This window comes from Callorhinchus milii, unplaced genomic scaffold, assembly GCF_018977255.1.
Source record: "Callorhinchus milii isolate IMCB2004 unplaced genomic scaffold, IMCB_Cmil_1.0 Scaffold13, whole genome shotgun sequence".
Lineage (NCBI taxonomy): Eukaryota > Metazoa > Chordata > Chondrichthyes > Chimaeriformes > Callorhinchidae > Callorhinchus > Callorhinchus milii.
In genome coordinates, this window is record NW_024704754.1 from 1,727,622 (window position 1) to 1,748,520 (window position 20,899).

General features: G+C 44.8%; 1 protein-coding gene across 2 annotated transcripts in view; it reads left to right on the forward strand.

The window, feature by feature from the left end:
* The window catches only part of LOC103183706 (rho GTPase-activating protein 26), a 68,612-nt gene continuing 47,713 nt past the window's right edge, over positions 1 to 20,899 (forward strand). For both annotated transcript variants that reach the window (XM_007901331.2, XM_007901332.2), the window contains exon 1: positions 1 to 439. In XM_007901331.2, the coding sequence (XP_007899522.1) occupies positions 286 to 439 (154 nt within the window). In that variant the 5' untranslated portion in view covers positions 1 to 285. The remainder of the gene's footprint in view (positions 440 to 20,899) is intronic.

Sequence of the window (20,899 nt, forward strand, 5' to 3'; positions counted from 1 at the left end):
TGTGAGTGAGATCCCGAGTGTGAGTGAGATCCCGAAGGTGAGGAGGAGATCCTGAGGCTGAGGAGGACACCGCCAGGAAGCGGAGAGACCGCGGGAAGGAGAAGAGTGGGCGCAGCTCCCAGTCAGCGGTTCAGACAGACCAGTTCTCAGGACACACTCGCGATCGATCGGTCGGTCACCGGATCCATCCGAAGAACTGAGCCGCCGTGACTTTGGATCTCAGTGTCCCGGTCCCTTTGAGCCCTTCGCGCCTCCCCTCCCGGCTGTCTCGCTCTGCCCGATAAGATGGGGCTGAGGCCGCTGGAGTTCAGCGAATGTTACCTGGACAGCCCCCAGTTCCGCGACAGACTAAAATCTCACGAGGTGGAGCTCGAGAAAACGAACAAATTCATCAAGGATCTGATTAAAGACGGAAAGGCATTGATTCAGGCACTAAAAAGTAAGTTTATCACCGCCCCCCGCCCCCCCTCCCCCCTTATGATTTACACACTACGGTGAGATGGGGGGGGGGGTTGTTCGAAGATGTTGATTATTATTATTATTGTTTAATAATTATTATTATTGTATAATAATCCTTGGATTTGGCACAGCGCCTTAATCACATCTTCGAGACTCTCAGTGCGCTTCACAGGACAGGACATACTGTCAAGCGAATTGACTGCATATCTTGTGGGCGATTAAGTATTGTGAAGGAGGTCTAACGAAAATAATGACTAATGTCCTGGGTGTTTCTGCTTCAGGTCTTAGACAGACCTTTGGGTGCTGGGTCAAAAGAAAGTGTAAATATTTTTGTTGTGGCAGTACAGTCCATTCCGAAAGTATCTCAGTAATATTTGTATCCACACAGAAATATGTAGCTTTGAGGAATAACAGCATTACTTTCTTTCATTGGGGCCTCCCAATGGAAGCGGAGCTTTATCATTTTGTGCTTATTAGGGTCGTGGAGGTTTACAGTTAACTGCAACACTCCCACATGTTATTTTTTGGGAGGGGCAATTGTGTCAGTGAGAATCAGCGTGATAGGAAATGAGCAATCTGCCTGCTATTTTGAAAATGATAGGGATAGCAGCATACACACAAACACATGTAGAGATTTCCTTTCCCGGGAAAACAACAACGTGCATATTATTATTATTATTATTATTATAGGGTATTCTTCACGTTAGGGATGGCGTCTCGGAGCCAGGAGACAGTTATGTGCCTGTTTTGTCGTTTACTCCCTTCATCCGCAATGTAAAAGCGGCTGGAGTTAACCCTGTGGTTAAAAAGAGGACACCGTTAATAAAAGCATTGAACAGTTGCATTGTTTATAATAATAATAATCCTTGCCCTTGGTAATAATTTACACTTGACCCAGGCCTCAAATTTACCAGGGATGTTACATGTCTTCTTTAATTGCTGCTGGGAAGTACTTAGGAGAGGTTACAGCATTGGAAACCTTTCCTGGGAGTAAGACTCCTTTATTTGTGACGTGCAGGGTTAAAGGACTTTCTGCTTAATAGCTGAGAGCATTTCATTTTCTGGCTCAGTATGTCAGTGGTCTCTTAGTTGAGTATGATCAGTGCATGTCAAACGGTGGCCATGGTTATTGTGCATTGGGGGTCCCCTTTATGTTTTACAGAGTTACACTAAATAGTCCTAAAAGTTTTTCCCCACCTATTTGAAGATCCTGTTTGCTGTTACTGCTACTACAAGAGCAAACATGGAAGGTGAACACTTTTGAGACTGACCCCTGAGTGGGAGGGTATTTGCAGAAGTGCGGGAGTGTTTGTAGACTGCAGGATCAAATTCCTGTTCGATACACTGCTAATGTTAAATACAGGTGCGTGGCATATTTTGGGAATAAAATACATCATTGTGTGTTAATGCACGTGCACAGTTCCAAAGCTTTTTTTTGAGAGAAAAAAAACCGGTAAGCCCGTAAAACTGATAATTAAACTTTATTAATTGTTGGAGAACAAGTGGCCGCTATTTTACCTTTAACGCCTTAGGGCTTGTAGTTTAGCCGTAATATAGCTGCGTGGATACAAGTTTGTAGACAAGAGACAGAGGTGTCGACTTGGAAAGAAGTTATAATTGCGAACAGCTTCTTCTACCTCGATTGCTCAGCTGTACCTCATACTCATAAACTTGCCTGTCTGCAAGAGCTGAAGATAGGCAGGTGCTGACTCAATTGTACCTTCTGATCTGTTCCTGTGGTTAGTCTTTGGGGAAGAGACTGCCATTCTATTTAAGCATTCAAGCTGTGATATATCGCGAGCCTGAAGGAGATTCTCATACACAGCAGTGAATATCGATAGCAGAGCAATAGGCTCAATCCACGACTGTTTGTGGGACATTGCTGTGCGAAATTGGCTGCCGCGTTTCACCCACAACATCTTCTTTTTATATTCTCTAAAAACAGCGACTCGTACACTTTAAAATACACCTCATTTCGCCCACAAAATACACAGTCAGTTCACTTTGCAGTATATCCTGTGCTTTGAGACATCTCGAAGACTTGATAACGTGATATATCAAGTGCAAGGAATATTATTAGTCGCAGTCAGGTTCTGGATAACTTGACAATAAAGGGGAGGATGCCTGAAATGGAAGCTGGCAGAATTATTCTGGCAAAATTCTATTTTGCACAGAAATTAACTCTGAACATCCTCTCCAGACGTGAAGAAACTCAACCTCATCTCGTGCTTGTAGATATTCTGCCTGTACTGCTGGATGTGTTACAGACGGTCTAAGGATGTGCCGAGAGATTTCAGGCTTTTCTTCCAACAAATATGATCATTGATATAGCGCTTTATCACATCAAAATGCTTCACAGGATTTACACTCGAGTGTGATGACTGTATTTCCTAGGCAAATGCAGCAGGGAGTTGTGGTAAGGTAATGTCCCACAAACAGCCACAAAATGAATGACCAACTTTATCTGGAAGATTGTTGTCCAGGTCACTGGGAGAAACATTCTACTCTTTTCGAGTAGTGGATCTTTAACATCCACCCGTTTAACAGACCCTGCATCACCATCACCTTCATGATGGAGATGTGCCCCCACCCTTCCATCCAACTCCATCCCACAGTCCCTTAGCCTCTTCCTTTCCTAGTTCAAAGCACGTGTAAAAGTGCTTCACGGAATATACTGTAAAGTCGATTGACTATATCATTTGTGGGCGAAACGCAGCAGCCAATGGCGCACAACAGTGTCCTAATATAGATTGTTGTTGTTGTTGTTGTCGTCATCAATGGAATAGCTTCCTTCCCCTGTGATCCACCAAAGTCATCGCCTATTGGAACAAATACCTCAGTTTATAGAAGCCAGCATTGGCAGGTAGCCTTCAACAGAGCCAGGGGAACAGCAGGGGTAGAAAAAGTGCCTTCAACTTCCACTGTAGAAGCAGTGTTGTACATCACAGCAGTTTTGGAGGAACAAGGAAGAGACTAAAGTGGTCAACAATTAAACAATTATCAACAGATTGCACACTAATCCAGAAAGAAGAACCCCTCGAGCAATCCACTGATGAGTGTTCATTCGTGTATTGAGTTGCAGATGACTGCACAAGTCATCGCTTTAGTTTAACATGAAACCAACACTCTTATAATAAATAATAATGCTTCCATCTTTGAAGTCGGGAGGACAGCCCAAAGCGCTTCATAGGATTTATGTGAAGTGGAGTCAGTGTGTACTTCTTTCTTCCTGAAATATTTTTTTCCTCTTGTGTGCTGAAGATGGTTGTTTCCTTTGATGTACAGTTCCAGGGGTGTCGACAGCCCTCTGCTGTCTGGCTCAAGTGCCCATTATTTATGTATGAGCCCACACAGTGTGTCTAGACAGGCTGCTCAACCGTGTAGTAATTACAGTTGAGTCTGTACCTGTCTTCACCTCACGTCTACACAGCTGCTCCTCCTGGTATTTGGAACCGGGAACCTGGGTGCAAACATTTGCACTAATGCTCTGACTGAAATAACATAACCAAGGATTGACCTTGGGACATATATCTGGTAATGCACCACGCAAAGCATTATCCACTGAGTCATCATAGGTTCGGGTGTAGCTCCTGTCTTTTGTGTTGTTAAATTTCCTCACACTTAAAATTTTTTGCGGCTCAATTAAGCAGCAAGCAGATTAAGCATCCGTTCCACTAATCAGGGATCCTGGGAAATAGGCATATTGCACTGGGTGACGTATGTTCTTCTGAAATTGGGGCTAAGCGTATTGTTGGAGCATAGTGCATTATTCTACATGGTCTATGCTATGCCTAGCCAGTGAGAACCAACTTGGCTCAGTTGGTAGCTTTCTTGCTTCTCGGTCAGAAGGTTGTGGGTATCAAATCCATTTTGAGGACTTTGATCTTACATTCTAGACTGACACTGCAGTGTAGGGTTGGGGGTGCTGTCTGAGGTGCAGACCTTCAAGAGAGATATGAAATATGAATCCCTTAATTAAGACTAAATGTCTGCTTAGGTAGACGTTAAAGAACCTAGAGTACAATAGAAATAAGGAAGGAGATTGTCTTGCTGGTGCCCTGGCCAACAATCCTCCAGATAAATTGGTCTTTCATCTCCGGGCCCCTTTGTGAGCGTTGCCTACAAAAGAGTTGCTGCATTCAGCTGTAATTACTGTGAAGTGCTTTGAGATGTTTCGAGATTATAGGCGTGATATCAAATAGAAGGATTATTATTTTCAGGGAGTGATTGATGCTGATTTGGATGCCTGGCATGGGAAACTGGCCCATTCCCCAGGTTTGATTGCAATACCAATATTCCCTTCCTCCCCCGTAGGTGTCAGTCCGGCTCAATTGGTAAGACTCTTGCTTTTGTGTCGGGAGGACGTTGGTTCAAGCCTCAAATCGGGGACTTTGAACTCACCTCAAGTCCAGGCTGACACTCCCATACGTTGCTGGGGGTGTGCTGTATTGTTCAGGTGGACGTTAAGGATCCCATGGCCAACAATGTCCCAGATAAAATCGGTCATTCACTTCATGGCTGTTTGCAGGACACTGCTGTGCAGAAGTTAGCTGCTGCATTTGCTTACAAAACACACAGTCGCTACACTTTACGGGATATCCTGTGAAGTGTTTTGGGAGGTCTTCCCGATCTGAAAGGCGCCATGCCAAATGCAAGGGTTATTCTTGTATTTATTCCTTGAAACAAAATCCAAGAATTATATTTCCACTTTGTAACATGCCAAGCAATATTCCGCACTCGCCCGCCATTTTCAACCAGGAATCAGAGTTGGCAGAAGGGAGTCGAAGGGCATGGAACGAGTGCAGTGAGTTTGATGTGCTCTCACGCTGAACGAGGCGCTGGTGCAAAATTGCTACACCGAGCGGAAGGAGGAATTTCACTCTTTATTGCCAAAAGTGAAGGCTTATCTTTCTGTGCTGGGATTTTCTACTGCAGGTGCTTAGGGATGGTTTAAAGGAGAGGCGATCAGCCGGACAATAATAATAATAACGGTCCTTGCATTGGATATAGCGCCTTATCACAACTTCTAGGCGTCTGAAACGTTTCACAGAATATATTGTGAAGTCTATCGACTGTCTGTTGTGTGGCCGAAACAATGTAGAATTGCACAGATTTTACTTTGAGCTGTGAATCCGAGGTGTGATTCGATCTATTCGTTTTGGGCGAGAACTGGATGCCGGAGTGGCTCAGTGCGTTCCTTGTGTCCCTTGCGTCGAGGTTTGAATTGAACTACGATTAATGGATACGAGCTTTCTCTCTGCTGCCTTCAAGGATCCTAAGTAAAGTGAGTTTCGTCAATGCTGACCCAGTTCCTAGTGGCCGTGAGTACACAGCACATAAACAGGGGCAATGTAACGCAGTTTGTTAGGCTTAATCAGGCCATCATGCCTGGTTGGTTTGGAAGCTGGAAATATGAAAGGCGCAGGAGATGAATCTTCTCTGAGATTGGGGTTAGTGTTTTACATTGTTAACCTGGCAGCCCCGACTGTCAACAACAATTTCGTTGGCAAAGCTGAAAAAGCTTTTCATTTACCGCTCACACTCTCGTCGCCTGATGGTCAAAAGAAAAATCCCCAGGGGGGGGAAAAAAAATATGAATAAGACCTCGCTTGCTTAAAGACCTCACCCTACTGCCCTCTGTACTAATAGGGTGCTGGTAAACTGTGACGTGTATTGTGTGCAATGCGCGGTTGGAGAAACTAGATATCAAAGATGCAATGATTTAATCCCAGCAGTTGACTTCCTTCATCAGGAAGCCAGCATGCCCCACGCACAACCTGTTAACCACACACTTCACTCAGCTGCTCGCTCTTCTGCACATTTCGGTCTGTGAGACTGACACATTGAAGAAGCACAAGAACCTCGGTTGTCTAGGTTTCTAGCAGCCGTCTGCACCTCCAAAAGGTGCTAGAAACAGAAATGTTCTGCACAGTGGTTCACCGAATCGTGTTTGTGACTTATTGTATAAAAGCTCTTTCGCTTTCCTCAACTTTGGAACCGAGTCCCACCATCTGTAATTTATTCTTTGTGTCCCACGACAGTTAGTAATATAATAATAATCCTTGGCATTTGATACAGCGCCTTATCACGCCTTCGAGACGTCTCAAAGCGCTTCACAGAATATGCTGTAAAGTGAATTGACAGTATATTTTGTGGGCGAAACGCGGCGGCCAATTGTGTGCACAGATACTATCCGTGAGGAAGAGTTCGCTCATCTGGTATTTCAGTGTACGAGTCGCTGTTTTTAGAGAATATAAGAAAAATAGTTCTGACTACTGAAACAGTAGCTTTTCCATTCCGTGTTGTATTTTTAGCTTCTGGTATTTGTAACGGCTATTTCTGCTGCTCGTTTCTGTCGAATCAGTGGATTTCTCCAATGATTATTCTGTTTGACTAGTGATAAAAATCTACAAAATAGCAAAGTGATCAGAAGGTTGTACACCAAGATTGTACACCAAGAAACCGCTTGTCCCTACATCTCCATTCATTCAAGCCGTGTTAGCTTCTCCACAGTGTACGCTTGGAGAGCTTCTAACTTAATTAGAATTAACGTCCTTTTGGATTAGTGCTGTGTTTGGTTTTCAAGCCGCCTGTGAACCAAGGTAGTAGTCGTTTGTCCATTGACGGCAAATGGTGGAGTGCTCTGTTGTGTTCTTTTCTAAAGGTTACGGAGTGCAAACACAACACTTGGGTTTTCATTTCCTCAAGATTATCTCAGCTCAAGAGCTACATTTGTGTACACGCCTGTTATTTTGGTGTGAACTTTATGCAAACAAATACCCAATAACGTGTACCTGCAATGAGTTTTGCAGCGTGAAGTTAAACTACGCGCTTTAGCAGAGGCTTCCGTTTATGACACTTGGTGAGCAGTTGGTTGAACGTGTGGGGTTGGGAATGGAATTGGAGGTTCAAGGAAGAGTATAGAACAGGGCATGAAAAACTATAATAAATAATAATTCTTGCATTTGGTGTAGCGCCTTATCACACCACTGAGACGTTTCAAAGCGCTTCCCAGCATAAACTGAAAAGTGAATTGACTTTAAAGTATATTTTGTGGGAGAAACGCGGCAGCCAATGGGGCACAGCAGAGTCCCACAAACCGTTGTAGATTGAGAGCCTTTTTTTAATTGATGGATAAAGATAGGTAAAGATACCAAACTACATGAATGGGGCAGAAGAGGGGGTAATGGAGGGAAGGGGAGCGATATTATCGGGATGGAGGGGGGGCGGGGAGATTGCAGATATCAGGATGTGTGAATAACCTGGGCAGAACCTCCGAGAATGAGGAAGTATTTATGTGGAACTTTCTCAGAGAAGATGAAGTGGGTTAGATAGCATCTGTGTTTAACAGCAGCAACAAAATTACATTTATAGAGCGCCTTTCACGTCGGGAGGATGTCCGAAAGCTCTCCACAGTCAGGTATCAGGGCCCGAGCATGGGGAAGGGGTGGTGTACGGGTGAGGGAAGGCGGAGAGGTGGGAGGGCGACCAAAGTTCCAGAGTGGGGGGTAGAGAGGCTGAAAGCCTGGCCACCAACGGTAGGGCGGATCGGGCGGGAGACATGGAGCAGGCTGGAGCCTGATGAACGGAGGGAGCGGGCAGGTTGGTAGGGAGTCAGCAGATTAGAGAGGTAGGAGGGGGCAATGCCATTGATGGCCTTGAAAGTGAGGATAAGGAACTTGAACTCGATCCTCTGGGGGATGGGGAGCCAGTGGAGTCGGGCGAGGGTGGGAGTGATGGGGTCGGGCGAGGGTGGGAGTGATGAGGTCGGGCGAGGGTGGGAGTGATGGGGTCGGGCGAGGGTGGGAGTGATGGGGTCGGGCGAGGGTGGGAGTGATGGGGTCGGGCGAGGGTGGGAGTGATGGGGTCACTGGTGCGTGAGAGCACACGAGCTGCAGAGTTTTGGATGATCTGCAGTCTGTGAAGGGAAGAGTTGGGAAGGCCAATGAGGAGGGAGTTTCCGTAATCGAGCCTTGATGTGATGAATGTGTGGGTGAGGGTTTGGGGGCCTGAGGGGTGAGGCAGTGGCACAGTCTGGCAATGTTGCCGAGGTGGTGGTAGGCAGTGCCGGTCATGGCGCGGATGTGGGGGAGAAAGGATAGTTCAGGGTTAAACTAGACACCCCGGTTGCTGACTGGCTCAGTGAGGTTGAGTGTGCAGCCGTGGAGGTTGATGCTGCCAGCGCCCGAGGTGCGGAGGCGCTGGCGCGAGCCTATCAGGAGGGCCTCGGTCTTGCTGATGTTGAGCTGGAGAAAGTTGTTAAGGAGATGATGATCTCCTGTGGTAATTCTGAAATGTCCTTTTGTGCTTTCCTGTGTGTTCGATCTCTTCCCGCTTTGTTGAGCCTGTATATAATGGTGATTTTGTTTTGGTCAGCTGGGTGCCTGACATGAGAAAACCCGTGGCCCTGCTTAAGAGTCTCCAAGCCAACCACACATGTACGGTCTCCATTTGTCTGGAGTTTTACAGACCTTCCTGTCTCGGGCAGTAGATTCCCCAAATTGCCATAGAGGATGGACTTGATTCTGGTATTTATATTTATAAGTCACCTTGGGGCCTACTTGGCCCCTCAAAAGATCCCATTACCCCTCAGCAGGAGGACAGTCACTAAGTTGGTCATTAGGCATCTGACATGCGTAGCGGTAAGTGTTCACTAGGTGGACAGCAGCAGGTACCGGCCCTCCACCCCTCCTGATCCCAACCACCAGTTCGGGTACGGATCCCTGACCGTCCAGCACCTTGGGATGTCCTCCTGAGGTGAAAGGCGCTGTGCAAATGCAAGTCGCTGTTGTTGTTTGTAAGCGGCAAGGCGAGTTCCACAAATCAGCAGGAAATGCATGAGAGCATTGCCACCGTCCTCCTGCCCACAGACCAATGGTGAGCCAAGCGACTTTCCCAATAAATAATCATGAATTACTGGCTTTTTCAGCATATGTAGTGACATTTCACTGAGCTCAGCTGATCTTAGTCTCACGTTCATCTTTAAATACACACCAGACTGGTAACTGCAGATGGTGGAATAGCCTTTCCGAGCAGTGAGGGGATGAATTGAATGTGTTGATCTGTCAGTTATAGAAATACTCGTTTTAAATTTAGAGCTTCAGTAATAGAAATGAAATGGATATCTGATTCAGACACACAGATAGCCAGTGTGCGCAGAGCTGGCAATCTGCAGGATCCCTGCGCTGGCTTAAAGGATGGAGAAGACGAGGAGTAGGAATGGCAGTAAATATCTGCCGTTCCGTGCGAGTGTTCAAATCTTATCATCTTCCAAGTTTTTCAAGAATACAAGGAGTAGTGAAGTATGTACATTCAATTAAAAGTTATGCAAATGCAAAAGTTACATTTACACAGCGCCTTTCACGGCGGGAGGACGTCCCAAGGCACTGGGCAGTCAGGGATTTGGACCCGAGCAGAGGGGTTGGGATCAGGAGGGCAGGGAGGCTAGGAGGGTGGCTGAAGACGCAGTTGAAGAGCAGGGTCTTGAGACGTACCTTGACAGTCACTACACTTAGCAGTAAATCATGTGAAGCAGTTCGAGTCTCCTCCTGACACGAAAGGCTCCATATCAAATGCAAGTATTATTATTCTTTATGTCTAATGTTGGAGATAGAACATCAAACACGCTGTTCAAACTAGGCAGTCAAACACCTGGCCACGTGTAGATGCAGTTGGAATGCTGGATTGGGAATGGGAATCGTGGTTCCTTAATTCTCCCTGTAGACCCAGCTAATGTGTGGTTGAACCACTGTGCTGGGCCATGTTTTATTTTAATAACATCCAGAATGAGGGAGGACAAGCGGCAGCATTCGTTTCTGCCGCAAATATTTTGGTATCTTTTGAAATAGTTGTTAAACGGTTTCAAGATGTAATGAAAGTCGCTGATCTGATCATAATAGTAATAATAATCCTTGCATTTGATATAGCGCCTCATCACGTCTTCGAAACGTCTCAAAGCGCTTCACAGAGTATACTGTAAAGCGAATTGACTATGTTTTGTGGGTGATATGGTTTAAATCACCAAAAACAACAAAAAGCGCTGGAATATTGGTTATTTTCTGATGCTGCAAAGCTTTGCTCGACCTGAAGCTGAAGCTTTTGCAGCTGGAAGGCTGCTGCTCATCTTGATGCAGTTAAGTTCACGTCTGTCTTTGAAATTCTTGAAGGTTATGCTGCAGTCCTCCGTGTCCTTTAAGGGATGACGACTGTGAAGAATGCTGATGCTTTAGAAATCAAAACGCCTGCAGTCCTTCCTGTGACACTCCCAACAGTGAAGCATGGCGAGAAAGCGTCTTATCTGAGCAGTTGATTCTTTTGTAGTTGCGTTTCAGGTTTTTTGGGGGCTTGCTTTTGGACCACTACCCACAAGAGCAGAGAATTGGCTCTTGTATTTCTATCCTCTTTTCGAGCTGTGTTGCGCTACCTCTACTTTGCTCAGTGTGAATGACATTAACATTTAAATGCAAACCAACGCCTGGAGGAGTTTAGGACAGTAATTTAGTCTCAAAATACCGCTGATGTCTTAATTTGCCTGTTTGAATTACACCAATTACCTTTTGTGCACATGTAAATTGGGATGAATTGAATCTCCTTGAGTTGCTTTTGATATAAGAACATTTGAACATGTGCATTATGGTCTAATAATAAGTAATAATAATTCTTGCAGTTGATATAGCGCCTTATCACGTCTTCGAGACGTCTCAAAGGACTTCACAGATTATACAGTAACATGAATTGACTGTATATTTTGTGGGTGAAACACGGAAGGTAATTGTGAATTGATTTAAATGCAGATGATAAATCATTGTATTGTGTCTGCTCGATTTTCGTAGCGTAAACCGTTATCCGTTTCAAGTCTTTTTTAGATGAGTCAAACGTTTTCCTGCAATCTGCATGGCTAACAGATGGAGATGCAGATGGCCTTCTGTATTATATATTTTAGATTTTGAGGCTGTAATGCAGAACACGAGTTTCAGATGACCATGTGAGTAAGTCAGATCTTTGACTCAGGAGTCCTCTGCTTATATCAGCAGATGTATTTGGTCCAACGAACGCAGCAAGAATTTACATTTACGTAGCGCCTTTCATTGAGGGAGGACGTCTTAAAGCACTTCACACTGTTGACTAGCAGTCTGGGAATTAGGTGGCTGAAAGCACAGATGGAGAGATAATAATAATAATCCTTGCATTTGATATAGTGCCTCATTACGTCTTCAAGACATTTCAAGGCACCTCACAGAATATACTGTAAAGTGAATTGACTATATTTTGTGGGCAAAATAGGTCTTTACGGTGAGTTTTGAAGACGAGCACAGAGAAGACGAGGTGGATGCACTCGAAGGTGACATTCCATCTCCAAATACGTTTAAACTTATCTGAACGGAATTCTTCTCACCCCCAATGTGACATCAGTATCACTCCTTTCACCCAATTGATGGTGTGAGTTACACAAGCTGGCACCTCTGGTCGACTCTAAATAAGTTGATCCCCCAATGTTAGTGGTGGGTTCAGGGTTTTGAAACCCAAGGTGACAGGTGAAATATAACAAATAATAGATGCAGAACTGAATAGTTTTGAAATGATTGCCTTACATTTCTTTCCCCCCCCCCCCATGTTAGACAGCATTGGCTGCAAGTGCAAGTTTCATAACGATGGGTTTAGAGGTTTCAGCTTTTACTTCAGTGTCGTTTGTGGGACAAATTGGGTTGCCGTGTTTTATAGGGTGAAGCATTTTGCGATAGTTAGCATTATAAGTGCAATGTCAAATGCAAGTAATTATTATTAGAGTAAAATTGTCCAATAGCAGTCCTCTATATCTAGTAGAATATGAATCTATCTTTGGCATGATGACAAAAAATATATGACCAAGGTGTGAAAAATAATTGCTGGTACAGTATACATAGAGATCGAGTTGTGTACAGGAACAACTGCACAACCTGTGCCTTCAGTGGTGAGCTATGTAATGTTCAAGGTGCACCATATGAGTAATGATTCGCACTTTGAGCGCAAAGACCTGACTTGGGGTTGAGCCCATAACCTTCTCTGGCAGAGGTGCGAATGCTGCTCACAGAGCCTGGATGTCACATCAGCACTAACCGGAAACAACATAGTTCCTTTATTTATAGTGATGATGGTTTTGAAATTGTCCCCACCAATTGTTTTAATACTCAGAAGGCAACCTTGTCTCTGTGCCTCCACTTCAGATGCTCTAAACTGGTTTTACTCATAATTTATGGCTTCCGAGCAATAAATCCCTGACAATTCACAGCCTTGAATAAAAGACCTCTAAATGTTTTCTTCTCTTTCTGTCAAAGTGGAGCGTAGATTGTGATGATGATGTGATCTGATTTTCGTTACAAACCTATTTTCAGTATTACAAAGAAATCTATTTGAAAATGTGGTGTGTGACATCACACGACCATTGCTAGTAATCCTTGCATTTGATATAGTGCCTTATCACGTCATCGAGATGTCTCAAAGCATTTCACGGAATGTACTGTGAAGCGTAGTGACTGTATGTTCTGTGGGTGAAACTTGTGGGCAGCCAATTGTGCACAGCAGTGTCCCACGAAGAGTCGTGGATTGAGTGACCAAATTATTAGCATTATTTTGTCTGGATATTATACCCCGAACCCCACTGGGGGGTAAAATATCCCTATTTCACTCAGGGATTGTGCTGACAGCACACTCGGTAATGTTTGCCCTAATGATTTGTGGCAATTGACAGATACTGCATCATTCTCCATCTTAAATTTTAGGACAAAGATCTTATGGCTAAGACCAGACGGTCTGGACCTGTCCTGTTGGCCAGAGCTAACTCTAGTTTGCAACGTCTATTTACTCAAAGCCCTAACAGCTTGGGTAGTCCTAATTGGGCAAGCAGCGGGAAAGCTTGCCGAACGAACAGCAATATCAATGGCAAGCTATGTGGTTTTAATGTCTGATGTCTGTCAGGCTGATTGTTTTGCAATGTAATTTCGGATTGCCGTTCAGTGAAATTGTAAACCAAGGAACCAATTTGTGGATCATTGAAGCTTCAGATTTTTGACACCTACATTATCCTAAATTCATAGCAAAACGACGGCCGGTGTTCTGTCTTGATACTGCTGACTGATTAGAAGTGTTAAATTTGGTTCGTGGCCGAGAGAACTTTATTCGCCCGTGGGGGAAAAACAAGTCATTCATTAAAATTGTCGCACATTTGTGTGAAAGTATGAATCAGGCTGGGTAAGCGATGATGGAAAGGCTTCCGGTTTGCTCTGAACCATTTAGTACAAACCTAACGGGACTGAGGAGAATGCTAAGAAGGACACATCATTCTTATCTTTAAAGCAAGGTCATTCTGAAACCCAGCACCCTGAGCACGTGATCGCTTGCCCACAGCCTCTCTGCCTGCTTGAGTAATTTACGAGGCCACTAAGCTCTGTGAAACGCTTCCAGCTCATCCAGTACGGAAGGGACTTTCAGTGACTCCACGGTAACATCTGGGCGAAGCATGTGCAAGTCCAACACTGCAGCACAATTACAATACCGCTCACAACGCCTTTCATGTCTGCAGGACGTCTCAAAATACTTAACACGGCTGGCTGGCCACCTGAGTTAGGGGAGGGGGGGAAGATAGCCGAAAGCACAGTCATTGAAGTGAGCTTTAAGAGTGGCGAGGGAGGGTCTGAGGGAGAGGATGGAGCTCCAGGAAGCAGGGCAGAATGGCTGAAAGCCCACACACTGATGGTGGATTGGGTGTGGGACATGAAGCAGGCCAGTGTTTGCTGAGCAGAGGTACTGGCCGGGTCGGTAGGTTATTGAATGAGGTCCAGAGATAGGGCTAATCTTAGGGATTTGAATGTGAGGACATGTATCGGCCTACCATGGAGTTTCAGTGGGACTGTCTGGCTGAAAAATCAGATGGCGACAGGCAGGGTGGGTGGGTGGGTGGAAGACGATCGTGGAAACCCCTCTGTTTATTTTAGAACTTTATTGTTTTAAAAAGAAGATTGCTTCCGGAGAGGAGCTGTACCTTAGATAGAGATTTGTCTGGACACGCTGCAAGTACATCTGTGCTAGCGGCTGCCCACTCAGATTAACTCCATCAGACTTTAATTGCTCAGATTAATCCTATCAGTTTTTTAATTGGGTGAAGGGAATTTGTTTAAAGGAGCAATGATTCTGCCTTGCTTAACCCTACAGCCATTGGCAAGACTCATGTTCTCATCCCACCGCAAGCAGTACACCAAATAAAATCATTGGAATTTACTGCTCAGTTTTGAACGAGGGCTGCTATCTTGCCAAGTGCTCTCCCTTTTGAGCGGGACTGGGTTTTGGTAAGCGTAGTTGTGTGTGGGTTTCTTGTCGTCTCTCCCAGTATAAACTCACTTGTCTGCGCTTTGGGCTAGTTATCAACAGGGAGCAGAAAGGGCGGCATTCAAAACCAGCAATTTATGTTTATTTTTAAACTGGTAAACTTCAGCACCTTTTGTTTTTTTTAAAAAAAAGACTTCTCCATGCAGGAATACTTGCCTGCTGTTTTATGCATAATAATCCTTGTGTTTAATATTAGCACTTTTCACTTTGGGAGGATATTTCGAAACACTTAACAGGATATACTTTAAAACGTAGGGACATATGTATATTTTGTTTATTTTTGATCTCTGCATCTATAATCAACGTAGGCGGCTTGAGGTGCTCAAGGAGCTCTACTCGCTTTGGAAAGCAAGTTCAGCTGTTGCTGGAAAAGCTCCATCAAGAGACATCTTATACTGTAGTCCTCCTAATATGTTATCAGATGTGCAGCTTGTTCATTTTTCACGTGAAAAGGTTGCCTTTTAGCCACTCAAGAACTAAAGTAAAATCTTTTGTAAGGGGACAAACAATGGCAACACTGAATTAAATGGTCCAACTGCTTATCCAGCAAACACTAATACACTCTTTGCGTCTTTCACGTAGCACACATTTCACTGAAGGGATTTCTGGAAGTTCTGCGAAGTACGGGACAAGTGCATTGGTTTCAAGAGCATGTTAGCACTTTTCCAAATTTGTTCACGTTGGAACAAGAGACGGGCATCGATTTCTCAGGGGTAGCGAGCCGTGTGTAGAGTACAGAGTACAGAGAGCAGGCTAATCACAAGAAAGGTCCTGTCTACCTCTGGCGGCCTGTCTCACCTGGGTGACTGTGATCTTTTGTGTTTCTTTTCGGTTTGCTTTATTGCAAGCTTTTATAGCTTGGCAGGTTTCCAGCCCATCGTTTGTTTTACGTTTCACTAGTTCTTAGATAACGGGGAGTAATTCCGCCTCGAATAATTGACTAGATTTTCTAAGCCTCGCAGAGCGTCCAGAACCGGGCAAGTTGCTACGTTCAGGTTTACGTTTCGAGGTGGGTTTTTCTGTCGTTCTTTTGTTGGTGGGACGGCTCCCGCACTGCGCCCACAAAATAGTCGCTGCACTTGACAGTATGTTGTGTGAAGCGCTTCGAGACGTCTCAAAGACATGATAAGGCTCCATATCAAACGCAAGGTTTATTATTTATTATTACTATTCTTAAAAGAAACTTGGAGAAAAAAAACAGCTTCAGAATCGAGGCTTTATTTAAGAATGTGTCAAATTCCAGATGCTCTGAAATAGTAACAAAATAGAATAAATCTACATCCGGGTGGAATTTGTATCCCTTGATGCCGTTTAATCTTGGTCACACTGAATGTTGTTTTCCGAAAACACCAAAACCTCCCTTTCTCCCCCTCATACATTCCCTCCCACCAATAAATCCATCTGTCTCAGCAAACTTCCGTGGAATATTTCCTTCTGGTCCTGACAGACTCTGAACTGCACAGGACTTTGGGCTACGACTTCGCTCAATGTTTCGGGGGCAGATCAGCTCACATAAGGCGAACCTGAAAATTGTCTCACAAAATCACTCCCGTGAACCAATTTGCCCAGTTACATTTAATAATACACGTTTCGCCCACAAAATCTACAACAACAACAACAAGATTACATTTGTATTGCGCCTTTCATGTCGGGGAGGACGTCCCAAGGAGACGGACATCGACAGCATTTCAGACCTGAGCTGGGGTCGGGGGTGGGGGGGTGGCCGATGGGATGGTCGAAGAGGAGGGTTTTGAGGCGGGATTTGAAGGAGGCGAAGGAGCGGGCGAGGCCGAGTGATTGGGGGATGGAATTTCAGAGGTTGGGGGCAGAGTGGCTGAAGGCTCTCCCGCCAATGGTGAGGCGGGTGGATCGGGGGACGTGGAGCAGCCAGAGCCGGCTGAGCGGAGGGAACGGGCGGGTTGTTGGTATACAGACAATTCACTTTACAGTATATCTTGTGAAATGTCTCGAAGATCTGATAAAGGGCTATATCAAATGCAAGGATTGTTATTATTATAATACAGCATCTCTTAGTAATATGAAACAGCACTTCTTCCTCTACCCAAACCCCAAAACACAGCCATCGTTTACCCTGGTGATTTTTTTTTTTTTTTGCATCGCTCAAGACTAAGATCAGTTGATGTTTGAATAAGATGGATTAAGGTGCCGACTCCCTGGTAGAACAGTGCGTCGAAGACATTTCCTAGGTGGGCACTAAGCCACAAAGACCGGAAGGTTGCAAATTCAATCCCCCAAACCTGTGTTGAATTATCTGCTGCCCTGTTTGGCCATCAGTAATGGAGCTATCATTGGCTTCCGTAGCCCTGGTTTACTGAGGGAACAACAGGTTGCAGTTAGAAGCCCAGGTTCTTACCGTTATCTCGTGATCCCTATTGGAACAGTGAGCAGTAGGTGAGAACAGAATGCCCCCTACCACTCGATGGACAAAATAGCCTATTTCTACTCAGTATACTCAGGCTGACATATAAAGCGTTGTTATTTTAGGGGGATATTCCAAGGGTGTTGTACCACAGTGTTAGTCAGCAGTTTCAAGTGGCGAGGGTAGATTTTGTTTCAATAAAGCGAGGACTGCTTACCTGAATCGAGGGGAAAAAAAGGGCTTTATTCTAACACTGCAAAAGTTCCTTGTACTAACTTTTTATTAATAATAATGATAATAATCCTTGCACAAAAACGCAAAATCCTGCAGATGCTGGAAATCTGAAACAAAAACGGAAGTCGCTGGGAAAAGCCAGCAGGTCAGGCAGCATCTACGGAGAAAGGAAAGTGAGTCAACGTTTCGGGTCCACGACCCTTCGTCAGAACTAGGGCACGTTGGGAGGGAGAGGTTTTTAAGGACAATTTGAGAGTGGGGGGGGCAGGACAAGGACGACAAAGAAGACAACGAAGAGAATGTGTTAGTTGAAGGAAATAATCTTTGCATTCGATTTAGCGCCTTATCACGTCTTCGAGACGTCTCAAAGCGCTTCACAGGATGCGTGTAAAGTGAATTGACTGTAGAGTTTGTGGACGAAACATGGTCGCATTGCACAGAATAGCTCTTGCTGTGAGTATATTTAAGTTTCTGTGGTATTGGCAGGCGAGTGATGTTGAAATTGAATTGGATTGCTGCTGAATGCTCCCACATCCTTCTTTCTAAGCTCTGCCCCTGCCTAGGCTATTAATCTTCATTAATGATTTGGAGCAAAATCCGGCAACAGGATGAAAATGGCCCATTCATAAAAGAGAACTCGGATAGATCACTGCTCATTTTGCTTGAAATCAGCGTGTGGATAATACAGCTACAGGGATTTGGTAACGATGTGTTTGTCTCAACTTTCCTAAATACTGTACCGCATTCAGTCGTTAAATCTAACTCCAAAAGCAGGATATGTCTTAGAATTCACGGTCCCTTAGAAAATAAATGAAGTTAAAACTGTTTGCTCTGGTGGGTGGGTCGGTAACCAGAGGACACAGTTTTAAAATAATTGGCCAAAGAACCGAGATGAGGGGAATTTTTTTTTTTGATCCAACGCGTTGTTACGATGTGGAACTCACTGCCTGAAAACGGCGATGGGAGCAGATTCGATAATAACTTTCAATGGGAAACCGGATACGTACTTGAAAAGAAAAAAAAATTCAGGGACATGGGGAAAGAGCGGGTGGAAGCGGGAAGAAGTTGGTAGCTCTTTCACAGGTACGAGTGGCTGAATAGCCTCCTGTGCTGCAGGATTCTACGATTCTTTTTATTGCTCCCAAGCCCTTGAAAACTCTCCCACGCCTTAGATTCATGTAAACAACCGTAAATTGCCCTGACCTCAGGTGCAACACTGAGGACCCACCTTGTGGCAATAAACCACATACCTGAGAGGAGGAAAACTGGCGGAGACTTGAGGAGGAGATCTCTGACCGTTGGCTAGTTAAACGTGTGATGTGGGAGGACGTAAAGCAGGTGTAACTAGAAATGACACCTCTTAAAACTGGGTTAAAGTCACAAATAGTTTGATTACTATGAAGCACGGTTTCGACATGAGGCCCTATTTAAAAAAAAATACATGTTCTTTCAGCTCCTTCCTATATAATATTAGCCCACGCGCACAGTAGGCGAACGCCAACGGAGCAGCAGGCTGGTCACGATGACTCCGCTCGCTTCAAGGGGAAGTGACCATGCGAGAAAGTAGTGAAATAAATATTGATTGAAATCCCGAGTCGGCAGCAGGAGGATTGTGCGAAAGCCAACAGGAGGGAGTGGCAAAAATTGGCAGTGGCGAAACTATTGTGGATTAAGTAGCATCGCGTATCGGTACAGGTGGGCAGACCAGATTTGCGTCTGGGCTACGGACGGCTTGGACGATTGCCTTTGCTCCTGCACCAGTTGGTTATTCGACAGAAGGATCAATAGCAACTGCCCACAAGTAACACGTGCACGATCTGCTGCGCAGTCTACAATAGTTTCAGGAATGCCAACTGCAGTGCTGCCAGTAAAAGGCTGGACCGTACATTTATGTTACATTTAATACTTTCCAGACCTGGGCAAGATCCCATTAGTTTCAGATGTACGTACGTTGCTTTGGTTCTCCTGCAACACGTCCTGCTAGCTTACAACTACGTTGTGCAAATGTCATTTCCGTTCCTTTTCACCCCCACCCCCGCCGCCATCATCAAAAAGCTAATTTCTTGAACTCGCTTAATTGGAAACGTATCACGTTTGAAAAGTAATGCGCTGCAAGATAGGGCAGGGTTGCGAGGTAGAGGGTGTCCAGAAAGCCCTGTTCTTCCCCCCTCCCTCCTCCTCACATATGTCTTTTTTTCTACAGTGCGCACTGACCAACAACTGAAACATGAGGGAGAATGACGATAATTGTATTTAAAGTTCTGTACTTAATTGTATTCAGTACGAGTGTTTAACCGTATTTAGACGGCCAGAACGCCATCGTTTGCACGGCACATAATGTCCGTCACCGTGTTCTATGCAAAATCTTCCGGAACATGGATGGAGTGACGGGAGAGGAAGTCACAGCCGCGGTATCAGACACTGTTTCGCTCGACTCCTCTGCAACGGAAAATAAGAATTCATTCCAAGAAAGAAAAGCAGTGGGCGACAGGACTTTGTGTACACCCTGTAGATTGTACTTGCTTCTGCAATCTGTTCAGCTCCTAATTCTTAGCCCACACAGTTATTTAGACGCTTGGCACCTCCCCGGTGCAAGCAGGATAATAAAACCATTGCAAGGCATTCTTTTGTGCTGGGTGTCTGGCCCGCAATTGGCGAGGCTGGAATAGGTCGCCTTCTGGTCTGCAGGAGGTACACAGTGTGAGGGAGTGGTGGGGGAGGCTAAATCAGATGTTTGCATTTCTCTAAATAAATCCAGTTTCGGCAGCTCCCACTGACTGATACCCTGAGAGCGGTGGCGAGGCCCGAAGTGCAATGTTTGTGGAGACCACAATGGCATTTTTGGGCCAGAAATGTTAGTGTTTTTTTCTTCTGTTTCCAGAACCCTGTGACCAAAGAAATGTTCGGTTGTGGTTTTAGATGAAAATGGGTCAAAGACGAGTGTTAACGTAACAGCAACAACTGCTTGCATTTATATAGCGCTCCTATATAAATGCAAGCAGGGTAACGTCCCAGAGCGGTTGACAGTGGCGGAGCACGATGGCGAGTCGGGGGAAGAAACCTATTCCATTATTGAGTGGCTGAGTATCTCTCACTGCGTGTTTGTCTCATAAGTGCTAAAATAACAGCTATGCTTTCACGGTGTGATTCAATTCCTAAATTGGTCTGTGCATTTTTGCAACGACCCTTTCTCCTGTTCGCTTTTTTTTTAATTAACAAAAAAACAGCTATCTTAAAATAAAATCTGTCAGAAGTCGAATGCTTGCAGTCCCTAGTACCTCAAATGCAGTTTCGTCATCTCGAACCTTTTATATTTACATCCATTGTGAATCAGCCACTGACTGGAAACACAGAAACTGGAAGTTAGCTTTCAGCACAGTTTGTTGTCTAAACTACTACGCAACGCAGTAAAGGCTAACAGCAATGATACTTTGGATAACTTGAGCCTGTTCTGCCATTCTATTA